Source organism: Melanostigma gelatinosum (genome assembly GCF_949748355.1).
Source record: "Melanostigma gelatinosum genome assembly, chromosome: 16".
In the NCBI taxonomy this organism is placed as follows: Eukaryota; Metazoa; Chordata; class Actinopteri; order Perciformes; family Zoarcidae; genus Melanostigma; species Melanostigma gelatinosum.
In genome coordinates, this window is record NC_136649.1 from 19,470,739 (window position 1) to 19,483,516 (window position 12,778).

At 46.5% G+C, this 12,778-nt stretch overlaps 1 protein-coding gene across 1 annotated transcript in view; it reads right to left on the minus strand.

Moving 5' to 3' along the window:
• Positions 1–6,442: 6,442 nt before the first annotated feature.
• Positions 6,443–12,778, minus strand: part of sos2 (son of sevenless homolog 2) — a 28,776-nt gene continuing 22,440 nt past the window's right edge. Inside the window, exons 15-24 of the mRNA XM_079286345.1 lie at positions 12,652–12,771; positions 12,392–12,554; positions 12,030–12,147; positions 11,723–11,895; positions 11,510–11,626; positions 10,747–11,011; positions 10,383–10,424; positions 10,103–10,206; positions 9,085–9,602; positions 6,443–8,282 (exon numbers count right to left, since the gene is read on the minus strand). Coding sequence (XP_079142471.1) covers positions 8,228–8,282; positions 9,085–9,602; positions 10,103–10,206; positions 10,383–10,424; positions 10,747–11,011; positions 11,510–11,626; positions 11,723–11,895; positions 12,030–12,147; positions 12,392–12,554; positions 12,652–12,771 — 1,675 coding nt within the window. The 3' untranslated portion in view covers positions 6,443–8,227. The remainder of the gene's footprint in view (positions 8,283–9,084; positions 9,603–10,102; positions 10,207–10,382; positions 10,425–10,746; positions 11,012–11,509; positions 11,627–11,722; positions 11,896–12,029; positions 12,148–12,391; positions 12,555–12,651; positions 12,772–12,778) is intronic.

Genomic DNA, 12,778 nt, shown 5'->3' on the forward strand with positions numbered 1-12,778 from the left:
TTGGAACAGATTTTATATGATGTATTTGTAGTTTAAAACATGAGGCTGTCACATATTCCAGTTTTTTTTTTGCTGATCCGTGCCTGCCCTTCTGTCAGCAGACTTATAAGGAGGGATCTTGGCTCCTGCAGCCATTTCCCCTGCAGGGCTGAGCTCTTTGGCTGGCTTGCCACTTCCTTAGCAGAGGGGCTGCTGGCAGGAGCGACATCTGAGCAGGTACCACAAACAAACAAGAATATGGACACGAAAGTCATTAAATCTGGTTAAGAATGTCATTCAACCTCTTCTGGTAAATGTATAGGCTTTAGTATATATAGGAGGAATAAATGATGTGCATTTGGTCAGGAAGAGGTTAAAGATTCACTTTTCGGAAAACAAAAACCAGGTTCACTTTCCTGCTTTGTCCCCATTGTGTGAATGCTGAATCTCTGTTTGGGGACAATTACACAGGAGATGGAATGACCAAATTCAACTGTTCTCTTTACAGTTCATCAGCTAGAAATATCAAACAGTCTGTGATGGTCTGTGCAGATTATTAACTGGGTGTTTGCAAACAGCCTTGTTTGTGTGTCTCTCTCTGTACAGGTCATGAAGCCTCAAGAGGCCGAGCTCGTCAATGAAATCTCCAAGGTATTCTGCACCTTCCCTCATCAGCCGGCCTGGCTTTGTTAAAGAGACAGCTCACTTTATATTTAAAGCTCTAATTATTTAAAAAAAAATAGCAGCAGATAGTACAAGTAAGTAAACAGTCAGTTTAGAATGATCACAACTCCATGAGTGTAAATGTCAGCGCTGTTGTGGTCTTGTTCATGCATCTAATTGTATGTTTGAACAATATATGACACCTGCTGTCCCCTCAGTTGCAATGCATGGTGTCGGAGCTGAAGACGGGGTTCACCAGCGCCGTCCTGGAGCTCAGTCAGATCCAACATGGAGACACGTACCTGCGGGAGGAGCTGGAGGAGAACCGGAGGAGCTGCCAGAAGAAAGCTCTCCGTCTGGAGGCGCTGGTCGAGACTCTGAGGGTGAGAATGCAGATTAGTTTAACTGTTGAGAAATATCGAGTGTTTGAAAGTTTGGTGACGGCGAAATTACACGTCCTCGTCTTTACCCGGAGTCTTGCCGTCCTGCAGGAAGAGCTTGGAGTGATGGGGGGTCAGATCTTGCAGCTGTACAGCAACAGACAGAGACCTCAGCAGGATGGAAAGAGCTCCACATCCAAACACAGGGAGAGGTGAAAACCAAACAGATATAAACTACAGAGCTTCACAGATAAGAAAGTAAAGTATGTGGAACATCGAAACAAATCAGATCTATTTATACTGTTATATATATATATAACAGGATAACTCTTTCCTGGTTTGTGCTGTAAATTTCAGTCAAATCAAAGTGTAAAATGCAGAATAGAACATGAAAGTCTTCTTAACTACGTTTGTTTGTTTACAGGGAATCAACGTGTATGCTTTCATATCAATGTTGTCACCATCTTCAGTGGCACACGGCGAACAATGACTCATAAAACAGCTGTTTACGCCCAGTCATCAGGCGATATGATGTTTTTTTTAATGACAGACATGTGAAAACCTGCAGAGAGACATTTTGCCATCTGTCCACTGTCGTGCAGCAGCGATCCAGCAGAACCGGCCTGTGAGCGGAGGCCGTGCGACTGTTCGTCTGCTCCACCGGCCGGTCTGTCCGGAGGGAAACTGCTCCTCCACTGCTTCCTGCAGGGCCTCAAAGCCGGACTGAGCGAAGGCACAGGTGAGCAACAACGTGCGAGCGACAAAAAAATGTTACCAGATGTTTTCAACTCGTGAAAACGGCAAACATGTTTTAAAACTCAACAACTTGAGTGAGTTTCTTTGTAGTTACTGAAGCCACTGGACGTTAAAGTGGCAATGCCTAAGATCGGGATGCTGCAAATACATTTATATTGCAATACTTGTGTTACCTCCTTTGGCCAAAGACAGTAAACACATTATATATTTAAATGAGAATCACTCTAGAGCACCTTATTTCTGTTAGCTATATTTAGATGATCAGATTGGAGATTAAACTTGATGCCCATTCATTTGTTGAAACATGAACATTACGAGTGATCTTTTTCGTCCAGATGCACGACATCAGGTGGCGATGCAACTTCTACATTCTGAGTGGGAGTACGTGTCAACCTTAAACCAGCTGTATGATAAATACAAGACACCGCCAGCTCACCAGATGACTGTGGAGCCGTAGTAAGTGCTACATGTTGACCAAACAGCAGCACAGGTCTGTCCTGTCTCAAAACAACAAGCAACTAATTCTTCCTTCTTGTAACGTCTGAACACAGTTGAACTGCACAGATCACGAATGGTTGCGTCCATGAATTCTTTAACAAGCGTTAAACTTCCATTTGTAATTAAAACCCTTGTTTTTTTTTGGTGTCGTGACCCAGTCAGACGTATCTGAAGTCTGTGGAGCAGCTTTTACAGCGACACCTGATCTTCAGAAACACCCTGCAGGAGCGGTTAACTGCTGAACACTGGAAATCTCTGGTGGGAGACATCCTGGTGCAGCTCATCGGACAAAACGATGTAAGTTGGTGCTTTTTTCTGAAAATGACGTCAGTCCATTACAATGAACAGTGAAGGTGCTCACGACTGCTTTGACTTGGGTCGTCCAGACAGCCTTTTCGGATATGTACCTTGGATACACAGCTACCCTGGCATCGTTCCTCTCGCTGGAGTTCAACAGACTAAAGCTTTCTGAGAAAATGCAGAAAATGCAGGTATTTTAATTGATAAGCGTCAACATTATTCATCTACAAAGTACCCGGGGAACCAGACATGCTGATGGATATCTCCTGCCTGCGTTTAATAGAGCGGCCAGATGGAGAAAGAGGAAATGAAGCTGCTCTACCTGCTGTTGGCTCCTGTCGCTCGCATCCACGGCTACCTGAGCCACATTCAGGTGAGTCAGCAGCCACAGGGAGTCCAGTGTGTGCAGGTCAACACTGACCCTATAATGCTGAGGAGGTCTAAAGTAAGAACATCTGAAAAACACAAAAACAACGATTCAGAGCAGGAAATAAAACCAATGAGGATGCTTCTTGAAGGATAAGGCCAGAGATGGATGACAAAACACACAAAACCTTCATAAATATTAAAGGCCTTATGAAAGTAGATTTAGAAACAATTTTAGAGGTACATCAGGTCAAAATACAAAAAGGCCAATAGGTTATGTTAAACTGACCCTAATCCTTGCTTCGTTGTTTAATATCTTTCCATTTTCATTCTCTAGAACTTGCTGCAGTGGACCAGTAAGGAGCATCCTGACTGCAGCCTCCTGCTGGGAACTGAGCGAGCCCTGAGGAGCATCTTGTCCCGTTGTCATGTGATCCTGGAGGAAGACGTCCGGTGGGAGGAAGCAGAAGGAGGTGGACAAAGGTCAGGACATCAAGAGGAGGATTAGCATTCACACATGATCTATGACAATCGAAACTCAGATTGATGCCATTTACATTCGGTTCGATGTTTATTGCCTGCGTGTTTTTGTCTTTGGCTCATTAACAAACGAATACATTCACATTCATTCTTTGCATGGCAGCAGCTGCTCTGATGCAGTGGCTGGTGGATCCTCTGCAAAGTGCTGCACCAGGAGGCAGCAGACCAGAGAGTCTCAGCGTCGGTCCAACACAGCAGCTCAGAGGTGAGTGTCGCCCTCTGCTGGCTGCAGTCAGTACAGCAACGCACGGGAGCACCTGCAGTGTGAAGAGGTGGAAGGAGCACTTCAATCCTTGAAGAGAAAGGATAAAAGGGTTGTCAGGAAAAGGAATTAAAATATCCTGATTTACATCAAAGAACATGTCAGTGTTCAGGTCATTGAAAGAAGAAAGAAAAGAATGGAAGGAGGAACAAAAGAAAGGAAAGAAATAATGACAGAAGGAAGACAGGAGGGAATGACAGGAAAAGGGAAAGCAATGAGGAAAAGGATGAAAAGAGTAAGAGGAGGTTAGACAACAATGAAAACAAGCAAATGTACATATCACGCCACTGTGCCTCACTGTCACAGCTCATGTGGGCGCCCTGCTAAAATACCTCTCCTTCCCACAGAGACGACCAGCAGCCCGTCAGTAACGGAGTGGACGTGTGTCACGCGATGCGCCTGGAGTGCTGGTCCTGCAGCCCGGTGAGGAGGAAGGGCTGTGGAGGAGACCTGGCCCTCCTGAACCAGCCGGCCCGAGACTGCGGACACGCCTGCTGCTCCCTCCTCACGCCCGACGCCGCAGCGTGGGGTGAGAACAGCGACTCGGGCCAGGGCACCTCCAGCCAGCTCACCGGGCAAGGCACCAACGGGCTGGAGGCCCCTCACGCCCACCACAGCCTCGAGGACTGCGAGACGGACCAGGACGACACCTCAGCCTTCGACTACTCCTCCGTCACCTCCTGCAGCCCCGACGCCACCCTGCGCAGGGAGACGACGGCCAGCAACAGCAGCGAGGATGAAGAGGAGGACAGCCAGGTGCCGGTGCTGTTGAAGCCCTCCTGCAGCCAGCAGCAGTCGAGGGAGGCGCCCAGAGAGAGGACCATGTGTCTGAGGTGGCAGATTCCCAGATTGACCCCTCACCCTCCTCTTCGCCGCGCCGCAGGGCCGTGTGTGGACGGGCCGACGCCGTGCCTCGTCAGCTCCTACGCAAAGAGGCTGGTCAACGTCAGGAAGGGGTCTCCTCCTTTACATCCAAACAGTGCCTTCAGGCCCATCTGGGATGATCCATCCAAACAGGTATTCAGATACTGTACGTGCATGAATACAACTCTGCATATAGTGGCTTTAATAAAATCAATTCAAATGAATTCAAACTAGACATCTCCAGTTTGTTATGCAAATGAAACACCAGGGTTATTTTCAGAGTCTTGACAAAGGACAACTGTTTCTACAGACCAAGTAGTCCCACCAACGACAAGTGAAATGGTCTTTGTGTGGAAACAAAATTGGTGGCGCATTCCTTCACTCAATTGAACCCATATTTTCCTGACAACTCCTTGCAAGTGCTGTTGAATGAAACTCACTCTGACCTGCTCTCTGTATTTATCCGCATCACTCCACGTACCAGGCGGACGCAGCTCCAGAGAAAGACAACAGACCAGGCTTCGTACCGATTCAAGCCCCAGCGAGGCAAAGCTTTCTGAGTTTCAACCCGAGTAGAGAACACCTGAGGTAAGAAGAGCCTTCATCAGGTAGAACTGTGACAGAGCGGTTACTCAGAGATGCACAAGCCGCTTGTACTAAAACATGGAAACAAAACAAAATCCACACTTGCATTGGTGCAATGCAGACACAACGTAAAGATAAAACTGGATGAATGAGATGAATATACTTTTACCCGTTACCGCTCATCTCTCCAGACCAGGCCCGTCTCAGCAGAGAGGCAACCCTGCAGCAGGTCTGAGCGGTGGAGGATTGTGGGACGACAGTGAGGACAGCGAGGGTCCCTGCAGCACCGTCTGACCCGGAGACGAGAGGACTGTCGACTGAAACTGTTGCACACTGACCGTTGAGGTTGCAAACGTTGAGATTTCTTTGATGGAGACATTTTCTGCATGAATGACGACTGCGAGACTCTGAAGTACGTCTTTGTTTCCCGGTTGAGACGGTTTTATTTGGCCGTTTGGTTCTTCTGCGGATCAGCTGTCGTTTTGTGGGATAAGAGAGATCAAAGAGCAACATTTATCTGAGAAACATGATCTCACTTTTGACACAAAGGGTTGACTGAAGAATTTCCTCGCAGATTTACATTCGAAAAATTAAATGTTCCAAAAGCATGTCGTTTGTTTTAAACTGGAGGTGGTGACATATGACACAATGTCTAACGTCAGCTTAAGAAAGCGGTTACGAATAAAATATTACATCATTTTAGTATACTTTAATATCCAGTGAAAGCAGTCAAGTGGCATTTTGGAAGATATGCTTCTTTTGCTTTCTGGTCGAGAGTTAACATCACTCTTGATTGTGTCGTAACACTTCTGCTCTATTAAATGACTAAATCAACCTCAGCACTTCTAAAACCCACTTATTAACGTGTTGTATATCGTTTATGTAACGTGTCCAAAAACAGAGGTAAAAAGGGCAATTGTTGGTTTACACTTTGTATTTTCTCGAATATAAAAAAGGACACACAACGTGTTCATGGGTGAACAACATTTTGGATTTTGTCACCTTTGGACCGAGCCAGGCTAACATTATGCTAAGCTAACCAGATGCTAATCGAGTCCAACAGACACGCATGAAAGCGGTTTTGAGTTATTTTGAAGATCCAACTCTCCGAACAGAAAGCAAATACTTTGTTTCCCCACAAATCTCAACCTACTCCTTTAAAAATTCAATCAACAGAAGTTCATGGGGAAAAAAAGCTGAATGTTCCGTAAAATTAAAAAAACGAGAGAAATGAGTAGTTCAGTACAAAATAAGACTGGGTGATTTATTAATCTCATGAAGACCATTAATACAAAGCAGTTAAAAGGCCACATACCATCAAATAAACCGACTGCTGGATCAAGCTGTTACAGTGCCACTGGAGGAAAACCAATCTGTTATTCGGTCCGGGCTCGGGATGAACAAAAACAACTAAACAAACAAACATAGAAAACAGAAGAGACAAATTTGGCAAAATGAACCCCACCAATACTGGTTTGGGAAACTTGGGAAAATGGACAGAACACGAGTGAAGACAGTGAAGTGATTTGACTTCGGCTTCGTCCTCCAACACTCCGCTTTTATCTCTAGTTTGATCGGAAGTTTACTCGTCCACCATCGTGCACAAAACACAGCAAGACCGAGAGCAGAAAGGGGCGCGAGAGACTGGTTTGTTTAATTTCGCTGAAACCTCGCGGTCGTCAGACATCCTCAGGTGTTTGTGTCTGCAGACATCGTGTGGATGAAAGAGAGGCGGTAGACTTGTTTTTTCTATGCTGATCCACGTAGAACGTGAGTTTGAACAGTTGCATAGGACCATTGCATTTACAAACATGACCCATCAACAACTGTGGCCCTTCAACAGTACAGCCTAAAGTGCACAAAGTGTGTTTCTCTGAAAAAAAAGAAAGAAATAAAATGTCCAAATTCTTCACTCTGCTCAAATACTTGCAACTGAATATCGGTCTTTGTGTATTCAACTGCAACTTTAATACAATCCCAACTGGTTTAATGAATGTCGGCATTAAAAAAAGAATCTTTGAAAAAGGCAATGAGTAGGATGTAGAAAGTGAAGCACGGGTCTAAGTGCTCGGCGTACTGAACTGTGTATTCTTTTCATTGCTTTCAAACAGCTACGGGGCAGGGAAGAAACAACGGCTTTCCTCAGTTAATACTCCCAGTGTCTCAACTGGAGATTGTCTGTAAGTAAGTTAGTGACAGTGACCTGTTTTTTTTCTGGGTTTTTTTATTTTTATTTTTTTATCCGACTGTAGCAGCATTGGATTATTAGGCAATATTGGACTGAACAGATGCGGATGAGGGTACAATACAACGGGAGGGGAAAAAACTTGCCACTTTATACAAATTATTTAGTTAGTGTATACATGTTATATATACACAGTATCCACAAACATGTACAATTGCATAGTGTATAGCTTTGTTCTAAACATTACATAGGCAACTTTATTTTTTTAGCATTTTAGACACCATTTGCTTAAGTAGAAAATAAAATAAAAGGCACATCTGAGCATGATGCATGGATTATTTCAGTCTTTCAAAAGTGAAACAAAAATGTTTTCAAGCAGGAAAAAAGAAAGAAAGAGACAGAAAGAAGAAGTTGGGTTTGAAAAGTTCCTCTTTTTCATGGGCTTTTAGGCATTTGGAGCAGCCACTGGGGGGAGCTGCCCTGGTAAGAGGATGCGTGCTTCCTGTGCCGAGTTTGAATACCAATGAAGAAGAGTTGGTCATGGGGGGGGGGGGACTTTTGGAGAAGAGCACAGTGTCAAGACAGCAGCGCACGTCTGTAAGGGGATCGGTTAAGACATCCGCTGTGGAAGCGTTGGGGAGAGAACGTACAGCGCTCCCCGTCTTCGTCCTGGATCGGAGCCGCTTTGATATCGAGGCAGACCTCCCGCTGTCGCACACCGCTCAGGGACATTGTCAATAGTCTGATGGAAACCTGCTGACTCGGCCCAAACTCGATGTGCAAATGGAGTGTTTTCTCGGCTCTCGCTGTCCCATCCGGGCCGAGAGGACTGGAGCCCGGGGTCAGAGGTCACCGGTGTTGGATTTTTAAATGGCAACAATTTTGTGGCTGCGGAGAGGCCTGTCTTCAGGTAAAAAAAACAACAAAAAAAACAAACAGTCAAGACAGTTTGACTCACGTCTATACAGTCACAGTGTACAGTTGAGATACAAGGTGGGGGATTCAGTGTCGCCTCTGCTATGCGTTTCTTTTGATGTCACATTTGTTTAAAAAAGAAAATCCCTTTTCCCCCTGCATAAAATAAGACTTTGGCAACTGTTTGTTTATCAGTTCGTAGGAAAAACATATCAATGGAAATGTTTGCTGCTCATAGCCACTGTGAAAGAGCTACGTCTGAGTGGATCACCGAGGAGGAGCGAGGTCTTAAAGATCTGTGAGCTGCAGCACGACTCCAGATCAGGTCAATGCCCAAAGAAACAAAGCATGACAGCAGACGCTACAAAGTCCAAGGCCCCCCCCACATTCACCCCCACCCTGACAGAGGAGTGGGACGTGGGGTAAGTTAAGAGTGTGAGGGGTGAGAACTTTCATCAGGAGCAACAGTCCCGCTCCATGTAGAACAAAAAGACAAACACTCAAACTCCTTGTTGTTTATTAGCTGGCACACCGGTGAGGGATTCTCATTGGCACAGAGGGTTTGTGATGAAGGCGGAGCTACTGATCCCCTGAGAGGCACAGCGGGGGGTGTGATTGGTCGATGCGGAGGGCGGGTGGGTGGAGTTAAGAGTGTGTGGAGCAGTGTTATTCTTTCTGATCAGTAGCTTTGAGTCCACTGTGTCGTAGTTTGCAGGAGACAGTTCGAAGTTTGCATTTCAAGATAACCTCTTGGTGTTTTTAAAAAACAAAAAAAAACAAAGCAGACTCACTGGCTGCCGTCGGTGTTCTCCACCAATGAGAGGCCTTGTAGCGGCAGCGGCGGCGGCTGCAGCAGCAGCAGCTCCCTTTTGTATGTCTTTGGTGGGAGTTTGGGGAGTTGTGGGCTGGAGTTGTGGCGTGGGGGGACAGGTGGAGCGGTGATGGGAACAGGAAGAGGGTACAGGCTGTTCTGGCTGGCGCTGAGCGGGCAGCTCCGCCTGGGGATGCGGGGCGACGGCGTGCTGGGCGGGGTGTTGGGGGAGCTGGGGGAGCTGCTGAAGTCCCAGTGGTATCGGCCCACGGGGGAAGGCTGCATGTTGAGGGGGTAGTTGATGAAGATCTCTGGGGGCCGCTGGGGCACCGGGGGAGGCGTGTCGGGCTGAGGGTCTCGGGGCGGCGGAGGAGGAGGGCTGGGCAGGGGGCCGTCCATGGGGGGGCCGTTGTAGACCAGCGGTCGAGGTTGGATCCGTGGCAGAGGAGGGGGCAGCCGGGGAGGGATGGCTGGGGGGCTGTCGGACCTGGAGCTCAGCTGAGACAGAGACACACGCAGATCAGAATGGTGTCAAAAGACGATTATATTAGGAAGAACTATTAAGCATTACTAAACACAAGGTTCGAATATCGTGTACGGCAGTGGTTCACCTCCTGGGGGTTGCGACCCCATGAGCTAAAATTGTAGTCCTTTAGAGTAATCTAATTGCGTAATGTGTGAGTACAGGTGGTTTTCATTACGACAGCCCTTTAACGGATATATATTTGAATAATTGTGAATCAAAACACACCTTAAAATAAATCTTCACTCCAAGTTGTCACCTCAAGGAATTCTATTGTTATTTGCACTTACCACAAATATGTTCAACCCTGTCAGAGCGAGTTAAAGCTGGAGCACGGGAACTTTAGTCACCAGGCTTAATCAGCAAACTCGCCTAAATGTAACGGACGTTCATTTATATGTAAAAGTGTCGCACTCCAGCTTTAAGGTGTCGTCATTATGGGTAGAAATGGTGAGAAATGACGCTCCGCTCTTACTTTGGCTTCAGATATTGCGTCTTTCCTCCGTGGCGGCAGAGGAGGAGGCTTCAGCAGCTCCTCCCCGAGCTGGTGGAGGCTGCCGCAAGACACGGACTGGAACTCTGAGAAAAAGGAAAAGACGCTCGTATACAGTACGGATAAGAGATCAAGAACAGGCCCCGGGTCACTGTCACTGCGCACTGATGACAGAGTGAGTGGAAGAGTGATTCATGGGATAGTCGGGCAGAAAGCAAATCAGGAATAAACGACTTCATTGACAACAGAAAAGCACACTCACTTGAAGGCGGCAGAAGAACAGGAGCAAATATGGAGTTGCTACCTGTAAAATTTAAAGACGGAAAAGATGATTGATTTCCCAAGAAAGGTGCATGCTCTTACTCAGCAATAGGACTGTACGCTGAGCCACAGTTAAAGTTTATTCTTTGCAATCATGAAAGTCAGCGGGACAAACTACTTCACTGTCGTGCATGGAAGTCAAGTAATGCGATGAATCTGTAACACACTGTAAACTCATTTAGATAGTTACGGACTTTTATAGACATGTTGAGAAACTTTCCCTCTCATGACCAAATGCAAAAAAAAAAAAAGAAAACACTTCCCGATTTTCAAGAAGGGGAAGAAAAGACGTCAGCTGAACTCACCGCCATACGAGCTGCAGAAGTCGTGATCCATGAAGACCGAGCTGAGGTCGGAGGAGGCCGACTGCGGAGGGGTCGGCGTGTTCGGGGAGGTGGGCACCGAGGCCGACGCCGGCATCTCCGGCTCGGTCTCGGCGATACTCCGGAAGGTGATCTTATGCGGGGGCTCCCGCTCCAGGGGGACGGGGTGGCCCTTCAGGGTGCCAGAGGTAGACGTTCGCACGGGCCGGATCCCCGGGGACTTCAGAGTGTACATGGTCTTCCTGGGCTGCAGGACGAGGAACAGGAAACTCATCAGCAACACAACAAACTCTCTTTCTCTGAAAGACAGAAGCCGGTGCTTCTGGGAAATGTCTTCAAATGTCTCCTTACCTCAAGAGATGTTTTACCTGAAATAATATGACTGACACCTCGAAAAACGTAATACTGAAGAAACAATCCGTAAGTGTGAGATCTGTGGATTATTTAGAGCGGTGGGACATTGTTCCTCGAAAGAGAAGTTGCTGTTGAATTCTTTGAACTCATGTTTTCAATGTTTTGAGCAACTGAAATCAAAATGACACCTCCATGCAGATGACTGAAAGTGAGTGAGAAAATACTTTTTTTGGGGAAACTAATATGTTGTCCTACGGGTATGAATCCTGTACAAAGATGAAGATCATTTTTCGTCACTTATCTACAGTAAATGTGTACTTGGGACTAAAACGGAGCACCGAACTGAACCTCAAGAGCTTCACTACGACAGAAACACTGCAGTCACACTTACGAATCGAGGAGCCTGCCTGCAGTTCCGTGGCTCAATATCCAGAGACATTTTGAACAGGTAGTCGTAAAACTCCTTCTCGCTCCTGTTGCCCATCGGGTTCAGGTTCTCGAAGAACCTCTGTGCAACGACAACAACAACAAAAGAGTTCTGACGTTTTGAGTTCAGGATCTGAGAAACACGTTGAAAGAGAAAACGGTCGGAGCGAGCGCTCACCCTGATCTCGTGCTCCACCTTCAGACAGTAGGGCTGGTTCTGATACTGCTGGATCTCTCCTGTGATTTCAGCCACTTTCCTCCTCTTGCTGAAGTTGATCAGCTCCTTGCCGTGGCGTTTGAGGATGTCTGGGTTGCCTTCCTCCGTCTTCAGGATGTTGGTTAAATAAATACCTGAGGATGAAGACGAGTTCGATGGTGTTCAGCAGAAGAATACAGGAATAAAGAAACTTGAAACTCCTACTGGGCTTAATTTAAATAATGGCCCTCGGGTCATTTCATACATAAAAACACAATAACAGACTTACCAAAAAAAGGCACACAGGGTGGGTTTATTGACTTGAGTTTAGCCAAGTATTTCTTAAAGTGGTCCTGGCTCAGTTCCACAGCCTCTTCCAGGATTTTCTTTTTCCTCTCTGGTATTGCCTGTGGAGCAGGAGGGCGGAACAGTCCCATTAATGATGTTCTGAGGTTCGTATTGGGTTAAAATGCATGTTAAAACTATAAAGATCAGATATTTCTCATTGAAAGATGAATAAAGCCAAATTACAGCATGTTTTAAATTCAAAAGAATGTAGCAACAAACAAAGGCATCGTAGTCATTAGAAGAAAGAAGAAACTATCTGATGAAGACAGTGTTTCTCCTGATTGCTTTCATGGCGTCACTCACCTCGAAGGTGTGGTCCAGCCTGTAGACTGGGACAGAGTTGATGGCACTGACCACCTCCAGCACGCCGTTGAAGTTGTTGAGCTCCTGGAAAACCTGCAGAATCTCAATGACCCGCGATAACACCGCCACCCTCTCTTCCAGGTTCAACGTCTCTACGATGCACCTGGGAACGACACACACAGAGTTACACACATACATATGCATTTCTTTGTCTTTCCTGCATTGTGTCGTGAATGAAACATTTTAATCCTCGGACTCACTTCTCGAACCACAGTGTGAGGTTGGTGGTGTGGCGGATCATGCGGAGCAAGTTCGGCGAGTTCTTCTCTTTGTCCTCTTTGGTCCAGACGCTGCCGACCAGCTCGGACGGCCGGACAGCTCTGTTGA